The 18,412-nt window shown below is 52.9% G+C and overlaps 2 protein-coding genes across 4 annotated transcripts in view; one reads left to right on the plus strand and one right to left on the minus strand.

Moving 5' to 3' along the window:
• TECPR2 (tectonin beta-propeller repeat containing 2) overlaps positions 1–10,420 on the minus strand; it is a 67,143-nt gene extending 56,723 nt beyond the window's left edge. The window contains exons 1-2 of the mRNA XM_081104944.1: positions 10,381–10,420; positions 8,213–8,503 (exon numbers count right to left, since the gene is read on the minus strand). Of these exons, the coding sequence (XP_080961070.1) occupies positions 8,213–8,431 (219 nt within the window). The 5' untranslated portion in view covers positions 8,432–8,503; positions 10,381–10,420. The remainder of the gene's footprint in view (positions 1–8,212; positions 8,504–10,380) is intronic.
• A 148-nt stretch (positions 10,421–10,568) lies between these two features.
• Positions 10,569–18,009, plus strand: CINP (cyclin dependent kinase 2 interacting protein). Of its 3 annotated transcripts, none has more exons than XM_081091156.1 (5): positions 10,569–10,617; positions 12,516–12,684; positions 14,461–14,590; positions 16,294–16,423; positions 17,375–18,009. In XM_081091156.1, exons 1-5 carry the CDS (start codon positions 10,611–10,613, stop codon positions 17,575–17,577), a joined length of 639 nt encoding a protein of 212 aa, XP_080947282.1. In that variant the 5' UTR covers positions 10,569–10,610; the 3' UTR covers positions 17,578–18,009. The 3 variants fall into 3 exon arrangements, with proteins under 3 accessions (XP_080947282.1, XP_080947284.1, XP_080947283.1); XM_081091158.1 differs by having other exon boundaries at positions 10,572–10,617; positions 16,294–16,449; XM_081091157.1 differs by lacking the exon at positions 10,569–10,617 and adding an exon at positions 11,676–11,752.
• The last annotated feature ends 403 nt before the right edge of the window (positions 18,010–18,412 follow it).

Raw genomic sequence — 18,412 nt, forward strand, 5'->3', positions numbered from 1 at the left:
TAACATACTGAGAGGTCTCCACCCAGACAGGGGTCAGGAGTCAGGACGAGAAGAGTCGCCCAGGCCGAGCTCTGCTTTTTCCTCTGCGTGGCCCCGTCTCTCACACTGTGGGGGCCCAGTCGGCGAGACAGCACCTCCGCAAGAGCTTTGGAAATGACTTCTGGTGCATTCTGGTTCTTAGATCAGTAATCAGCAAGTGACACTGATTCAGGCTTACCACCATGGTTACTACGCAGCATGTGTCCGGCCCTGCGCCAACCAGGCTTCCAGTCCACGTAAGTGATCATCTGTATCCTGAGACCATTCATTCAGAAAGTGACACCCGTTTTGACCTTGCTGCCATGGCGAGATCCCCAGTGTGCCACTGTGACCCCACCGTGGTGATTTAGTGGTGGTCAGCTGGTCAAATGGTACTGAGCCGGGTGCTATGGTAACATAAGCTAAAGCAGGTCGTGGTCACCCTTAAAGCTTTGCTGTGGCAACATGCAATGCCGCCCGCAGGCAGTGGGGAAGCTAATGACTAAGCTCAGCTCACGTTCCTCTGGCCCTTCAGGGCTTTCAGGGGTCCTGGGCTATAAATACCTTCATGGCACAGGGTGCGGGTTTGGGTTGGAAACTGAAGGAAAGAAAGGAGGAGCCCTCGAAAAGTCCCGATTTTGCCAATGCGTCAGTCAGAGGGGATTCGGAGTGGGGTGCAGAGGGGGAGGGCCAGTCAGGAAGACCAGTGGAGAGCCTTTGGGGTCCTTAGGCTGCAGGGAGTATTTGCCACCCCGAGAAGGGCAAACTGAAAGGGCAGAGGCAGTGCCCTTGGTGAAGACAGGAGACCCTCCACACCCACTGAGTGACAGCAGCAGTGAGAACCGCACAGGCCTCTCGTGGGCTGAGCGTGTCCCAGCTGGTGAAGCACATGCAGTGTTGCCGCCTGCAGTCCTCAACCTACCACGTGGGTAGGTGCTGTCCTCACTGCCCGGAGGGTCAAGGGCTTGTCAAAGGCCCTGTGGCCTTGGGGTGCCTCCCGGAGGCCCTGCTCGCCTCGCTGCCTGGGCTTTTTCTGCAAGCGAGTCCACAGGCCCAGCAGCCAAGGCCGGGAAGCTCGTGGGAAGGACCTGACCACCTGGAATGCGGGTGACATGACTGAGGTTCCATTAGCAGAATCCGTTGGTGCTGCTTCGAGGGGAGAAAGTGACAGGACGAGCCCCAATGTTTTAGACATTATGGTTATTTTTTCCATCTTCCTAGTAATTCACTGTAATTTACAAAACTACCAATCAATAATGGTTTGGAAATTAAAAACAGAAAATTGGTTTGAGAGGCACTTAGAGAATATAATTCATGTACTAAAAATATGAAGTAGATCCATATTTATAGATATGTTACATGAAAAAAAAGCAAATAACAGAACAATATAAAGATTTGATTCAATGTGTTTTTTATAAAAACACCAATCATAAATGTAATATTTTTTTTAAATTCTCTATTTTGGTTGTTAGTTCAGTTTGTTCACTGAATTCCACAAATGAGTGAGATCATAAGGTACTTGTCTTTCTCCGACTGGCTAATTCACTGAGCATCATGCTCTCCAGGGCCGTCACTGCTGTGCAAAGGAGAATGTTCCTTCCTTTTCACAGCTGAGTAGTGTTCCATGTGGAAACGTATCACAGCCGTGTTCTCCACTCACCCACTGATGAGCACTGGGCTGCTTTCATAGACATGACAGTCTCGACGTGGTAGCAGGATGCTGGAAAGGGGCTATTTTCCCTGGGAGTTTGTGATTATAAAAAGCGCCACCAGCCCTGGCCAGTGTGGTTCAGTTGTTTGGAGTGCCGTCCTGTACACCAAAAGGTTGCAGGTTCACTTCCAGGTCGGGGCGGGTATGAGAGGCAACTGATGAATGTTTCTCTTCCTCTCTCTCTCTCTTCCTCTCCCTCTCTTTAAAATAAAAATAAGAAACAAAACCACCACATCAGGAATCAAAATCATTTACTGGAAATCTTACCAGGTCTTAGCATAAATTTACAACAGTGTGCAATTTTTCCAAACGGTTTCAAAATAAAACTTGTCACACCTTTGGGCTGAAGCCTGAATATCTGTGTGTGGTGCTCAGATACCTGCTCTAGTAAACCAATGTGCTAAGTCTAAGTTAATATTATTTAATACAATCTTCTATATATATAAAAGGTTAATATGCAAAGTGTCTCCTCAGAGTTCGATTACTTGCTATGACGTGTGCTGACCACCAGGGGCGGCACAGAACATGGCGGGCGACCAGCAGCAGTGGCAGGTGCTGAGGGAGCAAGGGAAGGAGGAGGCGAGGAGGCGGGGAGGCGGGAGGCAGGGAACCTGATCAGCCCTGATCACCGGCCAGGCAGAGGGACCCTACCTGTGCATGAATTTTGTGCACCGGGCCTCTAGACATTAATAAGTGTTACAGTTCTTGACTCAATAACCAAAACATCCCAAGAATCAGATTATCCACATTTAACTACATTTCACACAGAAACAAAATATGAGGCTTCAACTTCTGATCGTATCATCTAGCTATTCCAAAAAACATTTCTCTCTAAATATCTAGAAATGCTGAGTAAGATACATAAAAACATCCTTCTAAATGCATAGCTGATCTCTAAAAAGTAAAAACATTTACAGGAGACAAAATCAAAGAGAATATTGCCAAACCAGGACAGAAGCCAGCCCTGAAGCTGCAGGCTTCCCTGGACTACCTGGCTGGCACCAGAACCTCAGGCTTCAGGTCAGATGAGGTAGAGACTGGAACCCATAACCCCTGCCAAAGCCAGAACCCCTGTGAATCCAGCCCTCAGAGGAAGGGTGGACGAGGGGAATGGACTTGCTGGCAAAGGAGGCTGACAATGAACTCGGCCTTATCTCAGGCACTGATGACAGTGAGTAAAGAATCTTCCCTAAGAATCTGCAGTCACGAGCCTGCCCCACTTGGCATCAGACTTTAAATTTTTCATTCTTTCCGCTAAAAAGAAACTCCGTGCCAGGCAATTTAACTGAAGCGCTTGCAGGTGAGGAGCACACGGAGGTGCTTGGCAGAGTGAATGTAAACCCCACCCGCGTCCCCAGGTCCCTCAGCATCTCGATGTGAGGATCAGCCATGTAATTAGGAATGGCCACAGGGAAACAGGCCCATGAAGAAGAGTCAACTCCGGGAACATCCACCCCAAAGCACCTGTCAGAGGGGAGCTTTGTTCCCAGGCAGGAGGTCGGCCCGCCTAGGTCCTGGCAGCACTGTCGCTGGCCGTGGTCTCAGAACGCGCATGTGGCGGACTGAGTGCCCGCTGACGACGCCCCCACAGCGGGAGAGGATCTGAGGTCAGGTCATTTCCATGCGACACACAAAGTCAGAAGACACTGACGAACACTCTATTTTATTTGAAGAGATCGAATATTTGAGGGTTACTTTTCATGACTGAAGCAGGATGCACAAACCCTTGCAGGGTATCCAAATACTAGGGCTAAAATCCACTATTAGTATCTCTTTCGGAAGTATTTCTGTTTCACAAAACCAATCTTTCACGTTAACACATTATTTAAAAATGGGAATTTCACTGCACTAAGTTCATTAAACTCCAAGCGAGTCTGGTCTCTCACACCAGGCTACAATGAGAGGTGGGCCTCAGCCGCATCACAGAGCTGCTGGTTCCGGTGAGATGGATAGTGAAGGGGTCAGCAGGAAGTGCTCACTATCGGCTTTGCTGTGCTTGTGCAGGGACACCAACAGCCGGGCTGCTCGCAGGGGCCTGACGGCCTGGGCAAAGGAGCAAGACCCACCAGCCGCGCCCAGCGTGTCGGCACCGACACCCGTGCAGGTGGTCTGGGAAGGATGTGGTCCACTCCACAGGGCAGAGCAGGGGAGGGCAAGCACGGTGCTGCCCGTAGGATGCCTCGTGCATGGGACTGTCCTCGTTTTCATTTGAAAATGAGGAAATACGATCACATGAAAAGACAATTTACAACATAACCATACACAGCAGCGTGAAGGGTTATCATAGAACAAGCACCGCAATCCCATCTCGCTTGGGAAAGGGAACATCCAGAACAACTCCGAAGCCCTCTGTGCCCCTGACTCACAACACCACTCCCGAGACTGGGCGAACCCGGCCTCCATGTCCTCACACACGGAGGTGTGGCCCCCAGCCTCCCTGCCTCAATGCCCAATCTCCTTAGTGTCCTGGTGTTGATCAGCCCAGGTAGGCTGCCTCTCCATCACCAAATGCACAAGAAGTGCAAGTTCAAGCCAAATTACATTTTCCAGTGAATGAAGTGGCGACCAAACCAGAATGCTCTGTAGGCACGAGCCATACATTCCTCCTCTACGCCAACGTACATGCGCAGCAAGTTTTAGTCCAAAAGCTGCCTGACAAGCATGGAGCCATTTCTGATGAAACCACTGAAGCGTTCGAGCCAGCACGCTCAGGGGGTCACGACTCCCAAAGGGCCCCACTCTCAGCCGCGGGAACCGGCCTATGCTGCAGCAGGCCGCTCACTTCCTGTCACAGCCTCTTTGCTTTCGGGAAGGGGACAGCTAGTCTTATCCTGGCCTGGGCGCTGCGCTTCCAGCTCGGTCAGGGGCCTGTCCCTCTCAGACCTCATCTACTGTGTCGCCAGCTCCTGTTTCCCTCTTTTGCAACTTCCTCAGGGCACTTGTTGCCTCATTGTGACAACTTAACTTCCTCAAATAAAAGCCAATAATCAAAAAATTTAACAAGTAATTCGACAGGAGCTGGGAATGGCTTCCCGGACAAACACGTCACCATTAGGAGAGCCGGCAGCCCACTTAGGCTCTGGGCAGGCAGCTTTCCCTCCATGCATGAGACAAAACTGCAGGGGGACAGACGTTCAGGGGGACAGCAGTGCAGGGGGACAGGAGTGCAGGGGGGACAGGAGTGTAGGGGGGACAGACGTGCAGGGGGACAGCAGTGCAGGGGGGACAGGAGTGCAGAGGTACAGCAGTGCAGGGGGACAGCAGTGCAGGGGGACAGCAGTGCAGGGGGGACAGGAGTGCAGGGGGGACAGGAGTGCAGGGGGGACAGACGTGCAGGGGGACAGCAGTGCAGGGGGGACAGGAGTGCAGAGGTACAGCAGTGCAGGGATACAGCAGTGCAGGGGACAGGAGTGCAGGGGGACAGCAGTGCAGGGGGATAGCAGTGCAGGGGGACAGGAGTGCAGGGGGTACAGCAGTGCAGGGGGACAGCAGTCCAGGGGGACAGGATTGCAGGGGGACAGGAGTACAGGGGGACAGCAGTGCAGGGGGACAGCAGTGCAGGTAGACAGCAGTGCAGGGGGTACAGCAGTGTAGGGGGTACAGCAGTGCAGGGGGACAGCAGTGCAGGGGGGCAGCAGTGCAGGGGGACAGGAGTGCAGGGGGACAGCAGTGCAGGGGGACAGCAGTGCAGGGGGGGCAGGAGTGCAGGGGGACAGGAGTGCAGGGGGACAGCAGTGCAGGGGGACAGCAGTGCAGGGGGGACAGGAGTGCAGGGGGACAGCAGTGCAGGGGGGACAGAGCGAGCGGAGGAAAGGACCGCTGGCACGTCCAATGACCAAAGGACCTGAATATTCTGAAATATTTAAGAAGACTCAAATAAGATACGAATTTCTTATATATATAAGAATTGTTTTACTGGTTTCCTTCTTTTACTAACAAGAACCACAGTTTAAAGTGTGAATACTTAGCCTGGCTGGCATGGCTCAGTGGTTGAGCATCCACCTATGAACCAGGAGGTCAGGGTTCGATTCCCAGTCAGGGCACATGCCCGGGTTGCGGGCTCGATCCTCAGTGTGGCGCATGCAGGAGGCAGCAGATCTAGGATTCTCTCTCATTATTGATGTTTCTATTCCTCTCTCCCTCTCCCTTCCTGAATTAATAAAAATATCTATACACTAGTATATAAAAGCCTAAGCGACTGGATGACCAGTAGCTATGATGTGCACTGACCACCAGGGGGCATATGCTCAACGCAGGAGTGGAAACCACAGGCATGGAAACATGGAACAAACTGATGAATCTCAGAGGGAAGGGGGGGGGGAGGAAGAGATTAGTCAAAGATCTTATATGCATACTAGAGCCCGGTGCACAGCCTGGCCTGCGGGGATCAGGCCGAAATTGGCTGACATCCCGAGGGGTCACGGATTGTGAGAGGGCACAGGCCAGGCCGAGGGACCCGACTGATGCATGGTATTAAAACAAATAAAACGAAAAACAGTGTGAATACTTACACAATGCTTAATGACCTAAAGCAGTGGTCGCCAACCAGTGGTCCGTGAGGTCCTAAAGGTTGGCGACCACTGACCTAAAGGGAAACAAAGGACCTGCTTTTCTGGACTAAAGCCCTTCACTTCACTCAGAGCTCAGTTCTGACTTATTAGACTCCCAGCTGGGTTCTGATCCAGTTAGACTCCCAGCTCGGTTCCGATCCCTGTTAGACTCCCAGCTAGGTTCTGACTCTCCTGTGAGCCTCCCAGCTCCATGTGGCAGGTACCTGGCCTGTTTTGCGCTCTCCTGCACCCCCAGGACCTCGGATGGGCCTGGCACAGTGAGTGCTGGACACATGCTTACTGATGTATGCACAGGACAGCAGGTGTGGCAAAGGGGCAGAAATGAGGACCAGCATGGCTGTGATGGGCAAAGAGTTATGAAGGCAAAGCCACGAAATCTCAACAACCTGCTGAGTGCTAACAAGGGAGATCATACATTTAATTCCAAAACAGAAAATCAGAAACTCAGGGCACGTTACCTTTCTAATCCATTCCTATGTATGTCACAGTATGTTTAACAAGTTTATAACACTTTTGTACTTATTATTAGCTCCTCACAGCATTTCTCCGTGCTTCTGGCACTCACTAGCAAGAATTTCTTGTGTCACCATCTGCTCTCTCTAACTAACTTGTGTAGAAAAAGAAAAGGTTTCCAAAAAGGATTATTCTTGAAAACACATGCCCACCTCTGCTTATCACGTAAAGGTCTGCTTTCTTCTTTAGGAACATACTTCATTTGAAAAAAGGCTCTTTCAGCCCAGCCAGTGTGGCTCTGAGGTTGAGCATCGTCCCATGAATCAAGAGGTCACCGGTTCAGTTCCCGGTCAGGGCACATGCTCGGGTCGCAGGCTTCATCCCCAGAAGGGGGAGTGCAGGAGGCAGCTGATTGATGTTTCTCTCACATCGATGTATCTATCTCTCTCTCCCTTCCTCTCTCTGAAATAAATAAAAATACGTTTTTAAAAATATATTTTAAAAAATATATTAATATAAACTCTAGAGCCAGTCTGCCCAAGTTCAGACAATATTGCCACCATTCACTAACTCCTGACCTTGGGCAAGTCCCTTAACCTCTGTGTCTCAGTGTCTCCCTGGTAAAATGGGGATCAAAATAACACCCACCTCATCGAATTTTTCTGAGCATATGATGAGTTAATACATATATGTAAAGGTTAAATGATGTCTGGCATATAGTAAGTGCTACATGCATGCTAACCATTTTTGTTAGTTCAAACTGAGTATAGCCCTAGCTGGTTTGGCTCAGTGAATAGAGCAGGCGTCCTCAAACTACGGCCCGCGGGCCACATGCGGCCCTCCGAAAACATTTATCCGGCCCACCGGGTGTTTTTGCCGCCTCTGCCTGTCCTGCTTAGCAGCCAACTCGTCCCGTGCCCGCAGTGCGCATGTGTGGAATGTCTGAGGGACAGTGAGCTGGCCCCCTGTTTAAAAAGTTTGAGGACCTCTGGAATACAGCATCAGCCTGTGGACTAAAGGGTCCCGGGTTCAGTTCTGGTGAAGGGCATAGGCCTGGGTTGCAGACTCGATCCCGATTAGGGGTGTGCAGGAGGAAGCTGACCAATGATTTTCTCTCGTTATTGATGTTTCTATTTCTCTTGCCCTCTCCCTTCCTCTCTGGAATCAATAAAAATATATTTTTAAAAAGCCCCTCCTTCCACAGTTTCCTGCTAAGTATTAAACACTAAAATATTCTCTTTTAAAATGATGCTAGATTTTTCTGGAGGAAGGAGAGAAAAAAACACAATGTTTTAATCTATAGCCCACCTCAACTAAAGATGATTTCAAAGTATTGTCTGGGTGAGAATCTAAGGCCATATGCCAGTAAATGGACAGTAAACTGTCCCACGTTGGAACTCACAAACAAGCAGACATCAGCCAGGGCTCAGGCACGGCGTGCAGAGGACAGCGGACTCACCTCGAAGTTGTACTTCTTCATCCGGCTGAGGCGCCGGCAGTACAGGTAGAGCATGCCGGTGCTGCTGCCCACCGCAATGTAGTCCCCGCTGGTGTCGAGGGCGGTCAGGTAGACCGCCACAGAGCGGAAGCCCTTCTGGATCTTCGTGGGAATGGCGTTGAGGAGATAATACAACGGGCAGAACTCCCTGAACGTAACAGGCTCCGATGGGGATGCCATGGCCACGGTTCCCACGGCTGATCTTCAGGGAGGGAAAGGAGTGTTGGCTTGGCATCTAGGGACACCTGGGGGCTAGAGAACAACGAGAAGTCACGTTGGGTAGTGAGAACAGGAACTTTCAGGCGGGTAGGAACCACCTGGAGCCGCACTAAACAGAGAAAGCATCCAGTGGTCATTCGGACCACTTGTTGTTTGGAGCATTTTAATTCAAAATGCACTTCATTATGTACTGACCCCTGTAATTTGCATTGTGATAAATACTGTGGAAGGGGTGGAAAGAATATTAAAAACAGTTCTTATTCCCAAGTAGCTTATGATCTAGCCAGGGAGCCAAAGAAACTGAAAATATGCAACTCCACACAGGCTCAGGTGTGCATCCGGGGGTCTTGATGAGAAGAGGGAGAGGGGTGCGGTCAGAATGGGACAGGCTTTGCGGAAAACACCCTGAAGGCTGATGTCTGCCAGGAGGATGGAAGGTGGAAGCAGCAGGGACACCTCTGCACTGGAACAGCGGACCAGCCCCATGCAGCAGGCTGGGCAGCCGGCGGGCGGGAAGCCTGCAGGGCCTCTCACCCGTTCCTCCCTGAGACCCACACCTCTTGGCACTTTGGATTCAAAGCTTCCTTAGATACCCAGTCCTTACACAGCGCATTACAACTGACAAAGTGACTCGTTTAATCCTCACCCTACCCTACAGGCCAGGTGCTGGCATCTTCCCCAACTTTATTTTTTATGTATTTTTAAAATTGATTTCAGAGAGGAAAGGAGAGAGACAGAAACATCAATGATGAGAGTGAATCATCGTTCAGCTGCCACCTGCAGGCCTCACACTGGGGATGGAGCCCACAACCCGGGCATGTGCCCTGACCGGGAATCCAACTGGGACCTCCTGGTTCAAAGGTCAACGCTCACCACCGAGCCACACTGGTGGGGCCGAACCCAACTGTAGAGGAAGGTACAGAAGGCCAGAGGCTCAAGACCAAGGGCTGGGACCGGAATCTAGGGCTGCCCTCCAAGTCCTTCCCTTCCCCAGGTCATAGGCACAGCTCTGACGGCAGCTACAGGTGGGCGCTGCGCACCTGACCAGGCTGGGGGGGCGCCTAACCCTTGGGCCCACGGAGACCTCAGGCCCTCGCCGAGGCGCCCGGGGTGCTGGGTCGCAGCCTGTTCCAGCGGTGGGTCCCTCCGTCTGCGGAGCTGACCTGACGGGCTGACCGCCAACCTTCTCCAGTGACACTCGCCAGGGGCCCTGCCGGCCCGCCTTCTCCCGGGATGCGCTCCCGGTCACTCAGCCGCTGCTCCTGCTGCCCAACCCCCGGTCTCTGCGGGAACGTCCCCTCCCGGCCCCCCGGCCCCCTCAAGCGGCTCCTGGGCGACAGAGTCCGTCCCGTGCAGCTCGCCCCCCAGCAGCCCGGGCGGTACCCCCTGCCGCCTGCAGAGCCCGAGGCAGCGGAACAAAGCCCGCAATCTGGCGAGAAAGCGGGGCAGAGCCGTCCTTCGGCACCGGCACACCGGCCGCCGGCGCCGGGCCAGCGCCTCGCCTCCCAGACCCGTCCCCCCGCCACCGGCGCAGCAGGAACGGGCCACCGGTTCCCGGGATGAACTGGGCTCCGCGCGGGGACGTCGCCGCCCGCGGACCTGCCCACCGCTCACCCGCACGGCCCGTCCTGCTCGGCCTGAGCCCGGGACAGAGGCGTCGCTGTGCGCACCCCCGGGACGTGCCGGGGCTGCGGCCCACGAGGGTCCATCCCGGGCCCGGGCGGGGGCGGCGGGGGCGGAGCCGGGAGGGGGGCGGGCGACAGCTGCTGCCAGGCGGCGCTCCGTGTGCGGACACTCAGCCTCGGCGGCCGCGCGGTCGCCACGGGAGCGGGAGAGCGAGGCGACCCCGAGGCGCGGGGCGGCGGGGAGGAGCGCGGGGCGCGGGGCGCCGGCCGCGTCGCAGGACTCACCTCCCGCGGCGGCCCCTCGGGCACTCGGACGCTCGGCGCCGCCGGCGGAAGGGGCGGGTGGAGGCCGGGCCGCGGGGGCTGCCGGGAGCCCGCTCCCTGGGCCGCCGGGCCCGCCCCACCGAGGGACAGCCCGCTCCTCTAGGGCTAGAGCGGCGACGGGAGGAAGTGACGTAACTTCCGGCGGCGTGGGCGGGGCCCCGGCCTCCTTCCTGGGATATCAGCAGGCTCCCATGGAAGGTGCGTGAAACGGGCCGCTGTCCGGGGCGGGTGGGAGGCGGGAGCCGCCCGTGGGACGGGATCCGTGCATGGCCCCAGCCCCGGCCCGCGTGGGCTCCGCATCGGCCTGGGGGCCGTCAGCCTGGCCGAGCCCCGGTTTCCCCTGCGTGGGCTCCGCATCGGCCTGGGGGCCGTCAGCCTGGCCGAGCCCCGGTTTCCCCTGCGTGGGGCGGGACAGTGTCTGCGAGAGGCGCAGGTCCCGACGCTCCCATTGCAATCGTCCTTCCAAATGAGCGTCGCGGAGCCGGTGCCCCGACCTCCCCGGTCCGTGCGGGCTCAGTCCCCGCGCTTGCACCAAAAGCTGCCATTCGCGAGCGTGGTGCTGCGACTACGGGTCCCCCCAGATGCGTACACACACTGTCAGCTGGTCTAGTCACCAGAATGCTTTCCTGAGTCCCGTGAGCCTCTCTAGCAACTGAACTAGCCAAGGGAGGGGTCTTGGGAGCTCCCATCCATAGCAGGTAGGTCGCAAGCACAGGGAACAGCCAACCTGGGCTTGCTGTTGGCATGTGAAGTGGAAGGTTGGGGGAAGGGACAGGCTTGTAGGACTGAGCCCTGAACCTGCGGGATCCGAGGCCCTCTTCGGTGAGTGTCAGAATTGAGGTTACTGCTCGGTGGTGATGGAAAGCCGCATTGGAGAGGTCCTTGCCAGTGCCAGGCCCTCACAGCTTGACATACGTCATCTAATCTTTACATCCACTCTCTGAAGTAGCTGTATGGCATCCCCGTTTTACAGATGAAAACATTGAGGCCCCTCGAGGTTAACTAAGGCGCCCAAGATTGCACCGCTGGCAAGGGCAGAGTTGGGATTCTAACCAGTCAGTATGGTCTTCAGCATCTAGACTCCAAACTGTACCGCTGTGTGTGCTGGACTCCTTAAGGGGCCTCCCACAGAATGTGGACTTTATCCTGTGGACCAGAACCCTTTGAAGGGTTCTAAGGAGGGAGGGAGGGAGGGCACGGGAGGTCTGGAAGAGAGCTGGCTTTTGCCGGTCTGAGGGTTGCTTCCCGCAGGCGCTGGGATGCGGGTGAGTCTTGGAGCATGGGCAGCACTGGCCCAGGAAAGGACAGAACTTTCCAGCAGAAAGGACTGCAGGTGACTCCACTTTCCAGGCGCTGCCAGGAGCTCATTTTAGCTGTAGGGTAAGGGGTTGCGGTGGAGAGGAAGCCAGGTCCCGAAGGACTTGGGACTGCCTCCTGCGTCCTCCGCACCGAGGTGGCCTCTGCATCTCTAGGGCCAGCCTGGCCAGTGTCTGGAGAAGCACGAAGCTCTGATCAAATGTGAGGCAGCAGTGCCTGAGGCAGGTGATGGGAGCCCTGGCTGGGGCCTGGAGGGCTTGGGCAGGAAGTCACACTCTGCCTTATCCCCAGCCTTTGAAAATGGTCCAAGTGCCCTGGCTCGGTTGGAGCATCGTCCCACACCCCAAAAGGTGGTGGGTTCAAATCTCGGTTGGGGTACCTACCCAGGTTTCGGGTTTGATCCCCAGTCGGGGTGTGTGCGGGAGGCAACCAATCGATGTTTTTCTGTTTCCCTTTTCCTCTCTCTAAAAAAAAATCAATTAAAAAATAAGAATAAAGACATTCATTGAAAGTGGTCAAAGTGCTTAAGGCAAAACTTTGTGGAGCCATTAAGTTGGGAAAGGGTCCAGCCATCTCCGGAGAGTCTTAAAATGTAAAAACAATTGTTCTTTTTTGTTGTTCTGGGACCTTCCCCAGTCACCCATTCTTCTGTTTCCACGCTGTCTGTCCAGAAGATGTCGCGTGTCAGGTCGGCTTACAGTTGAGATTTATGAGGGCATTTGCCCTCCAACTACGATCAAGAATTTCACAATAACTGTGTTTCTTTTACTGCCTGTCAGCAAAGACCCTGGGAAGTGCAACGTCCCGGAAACCTGTCTTATCCGTTAGTGCGAGAAAAATTAAGGACAATGCAGCCGATTGGCATAATTTAATCATGAAGTGGGAAACCCTCAATGATGCAGGCTTTGCGACTGCAAACAACATTGCCAACATGAAAATCAGTTTACTGTAAGTACTGCCCGTGCTCCTCCGAGCTCCGCAGCCTTACTGCATGGGCACACGTTTTCAGGGAGGTCTCTATGGACATGGACAAATTAAATTCTATTAAGAAAGTGGTAAAGCAGTCTATGCAAGTGTGAACTATATGTGTACTTAAGTACAGATGACACTACATGCTGACCATGGTTGCATCTGTGCATGAAAGTATTGGAATGGATTGGTAGGACACAGGCTCAGCTCAGGACATGGGTCTCTTCTAGGAAGAATGAGTATTGGGGGTGGGGGTAGGTAAAGGGGACTTTGTCTTCATGAGGTTGCATTTTATCTTGTGCTATTGTGATTTATAAGAAAACCATACTTGGTCTTCCTCCCTATTCCTGATACACAGCTCCGAAAATCCTTATAATTTCCTAGTTGCTAAGAGCAATGGGAGAATGTTTTGTTATAATGTTTGGTATTTTGTCCTCGAATAGTCCCCGTTCCTGAACTAGCTTCAGAGCGATAAGAGTGTCCGCTCATTCGGAACAAGCCCCTTCCCACCACATCTGAGTTTATGTAACTTTTGGTGACTTTTGGAAAGCCCCCAAGGAAGGAGGTGGTTGCCAAGGGAACCAACCAGGCCATTAGAGGGTTGCACTTTCAGCATCACCCCTCCGGGAGGTGAGGGGCTGGAAGTTGAATTAATCACCAGCGGCCAGTGGTCCAGTCCATCCTGCCTGCATCATGCAGCCTCTATAAAGCCCCAAGAGCTTTAGAACTTCCGTGTTGTAAACAGGGTTACCTTGGTGTGTGGGAAGGGTGTCCCAAACCCCAAGGGACAGGAGCTCCCGTTTGGGGCCCCTCTGGACCTTGCCCCATGCGCCCCTTCATCTGGCTGTTCTTTAATACCCTTTGTCATAAGCCTGGAATCTATTGAGTAACCTGTTTTCCTGAGTCCCGTGAGTTACTCTAGCAAATGACTTGAACTGGAGGACAGGGTTGTGGGAGCCCTTGATTTATAGCCTGTCAGTCAGAAGTACAGGTAACAACTTGGACCCCTGGGAGGGTCACTCATGGGGACTGAGCCCTTCACCTGTGGGATCTGTTGCTGTCTCCAGGTTAGATTGTATATATAGATGGTGTCACCAAAAAAGTATACACACACTTTGAACAATTATAAAGGCAGTGTTTTTCATTCTCAAAATTAAGCTATCAGCTGTTCAGTGTGTATGCACTTTTGGGGACAGCCTGTATATATGTTTTCTTAACCTCCTCAACGTCCTAATTACATACGTTTGTTCTCCAGCTCACCTGTGTCCACAGGCGCGTCTAGGCTTCCCTTGCTGGCCAGGCCGCTGGCGCCACCGGAGGCGCTTGGAGCCTCCGCTGTGTTTTCCTGGAGCCGGCTCAGCCGGTCCCAGTGCCCCGCATTCTCCATTCTCTTTCATGTGGAATTTTCTCCTTCCGAGTTGCTTGTGACTCCCTAGGTCAGGGTCCTGCCCCGTGGGCCACAGCCTCAGGCTACACAGGCATCCCCAGCTTGTGAACTCATCTTCCTCACCAGCACCCCACCCTCCACCGAGGAGCCACAGGCTGAGTGTAATTGGCTTGTTCTCCTGGAAATTGAGTCACTGACGGATGTATTCATGGCATATGCCAATGAGTGGAACATGTTGAACGACATGCAACACCTTTGCCGACCATCTGACATTACATGGATATTGAGTGTGCGCGAGTTTACCCTGACGTCTGAGGCGAGCTTAGCTTACGGACTGTGTTTTGTTGCCGCTCTTCCATTTCGTCCAGGAGTAAAGACAAGATCGAGTTGGAGAGCCGCAGCCCGGCTTGCGATGAGAATGCAGAGCAGAGGCCGCGGGAATACAGCGCGGAGCTGGAGGCGCTGTGTGAGGAGCTGCGGGCCACCTTAGACGGCTTGGTAAGACCCGAGGCCCCGGGGCGTGTCAGAGCTGCCTGGCTCTCAGGACACCGAGGGCGGTCTTCCCTGCTCACAAGTTGGATTTTCCCTCCTCGGCCTCCTCTGTTGGTGTCTTCCTCTGCCTGCCCTTTAAGTCTTGACGTCCCAAGATGCTGTCCTAGACCTTTGTTCTCTTGGTCCTATGTGCTGTCCGCTGCCAGGCCGCCCCCTCGCTGGGCTCCACAGTAAACATGCCAAGGCTTGGGGGCCCCCAGCGTCTCTGGTCACCTCTCAGCTCTGTCTGGAGGCAAATGGCGGTAGCTGTGCTGCAGCGAAACCTTATTTATGGGCTCGGAAATTTCAATTTTATGTAATTCTCATCTCTCTCATGTATTCCTCTTGATTTGTTTTCAACCATCTAAAAGGCCCATTCTTGCCCTAACCAGTTTGGCTCAGTGGATAGAGCGTCAGCCTGCGGACTGAAAGGTCCCAGGTTCGATTCCGGTCAAGGGCATGTACCTGGGTTGCGGGCACATCCCCAGTAGGGGGTGTGCAGGAGGCAGCTGATAGATGTTTCTCTCTCATCGATGTTTCTAACTCTTATCCCTCTCTCTTCCTCTCTAAAAAATCAATAAAATATATTTTTAAAAAAACTTTTTAAAAAATAAAAGGCCCATTCTTAGCTGGCAGCTGGTACAGAAGTAGGCTCCATGGGTGGTGGCCAAGGGTCCTGGTTGGCACACAAGAACCGCTTGCAGGGGTTAATGGACTGATGTCCGAAGGTCAGTGTCCCCCATACTGGCCACCAAACGTGGACAAGACACGTCGCCTCTTTGCAGGGCACAGCAATAGGGGTTTGCACGTTTGAACTTGGATAACTATCACTCACCCGTTAACATGAAGTCTTTACGTTTTAACTTCTCCTGATGTGAATGTTTTTTGGTGTGTTGGGGACTTAGCCTTTTCTTTCTTTTCTTTTTTAAAATATATTTTTATTGATATCAGAGAGGAAGAGAGAAACATCAATGATGAGAATCATTAATCAGCTGCCTCCTGCACGCCCCCTACTGGGGAATGAGCCTGCAACGCAAGCATGTGTCCTTGACCAGAATCAAACCCAGGACCCTTCAGTTCACAGGTGGACGCTCTATCCACTGAGCAACACGAGTGAGGACCAGCCTTTTCTGTAGATTGAAATGCAGTACCGACTTCAGACGATGTGCGGACTACTTGTCTCCTCTCAAGGATTAGGTTTTTGTAATTATCTCGTCCTTGGGACTCAGCCTTCCCTCTCGCCTGGAGCTGTACTGTGTTAGGAGACAGAGCAGGTATCCCCCCTCCACCCTCCTCTTCCTCCAAGAGGTTCCAGTAAACTCAGAGGCAGCTGATGAAAGAATCAGAAATGAAATCATTTACTGGCTCCCCCTCGCCTTCCACAAAAGCAGGAACCTGCGTGGGGATTGGTTCCTGCCGGTCTTTGGAATCGGAGTGAATTGGGGCTGGAAATGGGGTAGTTACTGAAGTGATCCAGATGAGTGGCGTCATAGCAGCCATCTGCCTCAGTTGCCTGGATTTGCTGTACACGGAGCCAACAGGGTGGAATTCCTGGACTTTTGGTCTCAACAGATTTACATGTCTTAGCTTTGAAATCTTAAGGAGCTGTTGAATCTGAGACTGGAGTAGATTTCAAATCTTATTCTCATTCCAAATTAATATCGTTTCAGACCAAAATACAGGTGAAAATGGAAAAGCTGTCTTCAACTACCAAGGGAGTCTGTGAGCTGGAAAACTACCATTACGGGCAGGACAGCAGCCGGCCGCCCCTGTTTCACACGTGGCCCACCGCCCACTTCTGTGAGTCCTCTCTGCCTGGCTGTCGGGTGCGTTCGGAGAGCCTTTGTGCCATTTGGACCTGGCGTGCCGAGACGCTGGCAGGCGTTCGGAGGAAGGAGCCTGGGGGTATCTCAAATAAATAGAGCATTTATTCTTGGCTTAATCATTAATCACCTAATCCAGTGGTCGGCAAACTGCGGCTCTCGAGCCACATGCGGCTCTTTGGCCCCTTGAGTGTGGCTCTTCCACAAAATACCACGTGCGGGCACTCACGTACAGTGCGATTGAAACTTCATGGCCCTTGCGTAGAAATCGATATTTTGTGGAAGAGCCACACTCAAGGGGCCAAAGAGCTGCATGTGGCTCGTGAGCCGCAGTTTGCCGACCACTGAAATCAAAGAATAATAAAACACAATTAGAGACCCATGAAGCAGGTTGCCATTAATGGCCCTTTAAACCAGTGGGTAGAATGAAGAAAAAAAAATGTTTTTAAGATGGTTCTTTTGCCTTTTGTTTGGTTTGAATAAGGATAATACTTCAGTGAACCTCATGGGAGAAGACTGCTTGGGCAATGGAACCCTTTGCTTTCATAAGTCCTATGAAGTAAGGTTATTTTTAGCTTTATTAGTTAAGAGAAGGGATAAGCTACTTTATATCGACTGAGATCTCACTTTTCAGTGAGAAGTGGGTAAAACCAGCTAACTGGTGTGTATTGCATGCAGTGTTGTCAGTTTGAGGTTAACCTACCATTTTAGCCTTGCAGGTTCCCAGTAGTTGGGAGGTTACAGTTAGTCTTTGTATCGTGTACTTGCTGCGTGCTCCTGCTGAGGGCCGCAGCCAGGCGTGCACACCTGCCGGTCCTTGACCTCTTGACCTCTGCGCCGGAGCTGAATCTGGCGTTTAGCCAGCAGCTTCCTGCCCAGGTGGTTCCTTGTGTGGCTGCCATTAAAGGGAGACTCGCATTTCTTACAGACGAGGCTTCCCGCCGCCTCTCAGACATGTACGGGGCGGAGCTCCTCCTGAAGCGTACCATCGTGGATGGGCTGGCGCACACCACGGACCACGACCTCTCCCTTACCTACTTGTCGCTGTGGCTGCACCAGCCCTACATACAGAGCAACAGCAGGCTGCTTCTTGAGAGCATGCTGCTCGAGACGGGGCACCGCACCCTGTGACTCCAGGCTTCCCGCTGCTCTCCCGGCCCGCCTGCTCCACTGGCCCCTGCAGCGCCCACGGTGGATTGTCTTGCATGTCATGCCCTGGCCTCTGGCCTGGCCACCTTCTAAGGGTCGTCCAGACTGGACCGGTTCACCAGCGCCCCACGGCCTATGCAAATGCACTGTGTCTGCTGCATACTGTCTGCCGCACAGTGTCACCGGTCGACCCACGGTGAACCCAACACCCCTGAGGACCTCGGCACAAAATAAATGAGTTCAACGGAAGGATGGCGTGATCCTGTTTCTGTAAATCAGGTGTATTTTACACAGGTTGCATTTTGTAGAAAATTCCTAGTTGTAGTGTTTTTACTTTATATTTATCTGTATTGTTTGAGTTTTTGAGTTTTGTAATTACAGCTAATGTTCAAAATAATATAGAGTTTTCCCAGCTGGCAGGGCTCAATGGTTGAGCATCAACCCATGAACCAGGAGGTCAAAGTTTGATTCCTGGTCAGGGCACATGCCCAGGTTGCCAGCTCAATCCCTAGTGGGGATATGCAGGAGGCAGCTAATCAGTTATTCTCTCTCATCATTGATGTTTCTCTCTCTCCCTTTCCCTTGCTCTCTGAAATCTCTAAAAATATATTGCCCTGGCCTGCTTGGCTCAATGGATAGAGTGTTGGCCTACAGACTGAAGGGTCCTGAGTTTGATTCTGGTCAAGGGCATGCATCTGGGTTGCAGGCTCAATCCCTGGCCCTGGTCGGGGCATGTGCAGGAGTCAACCAATCGATATGTCTCTCTCACATCTATGTTACTTTGTCTCTCCCCATCCCTTCCACTCTCTAAAAACCA

This window comes from Myotis nattereri, assembly GCF_964212035.1.
Source record: "Myotis nattereri genome assembly, chromosome: 1".
NCBI lineage: Eukaryota > Metazoa > Chordata > Mammalia > Chiroptera > Vespertilionidae > Myotis > Myotis nattereri.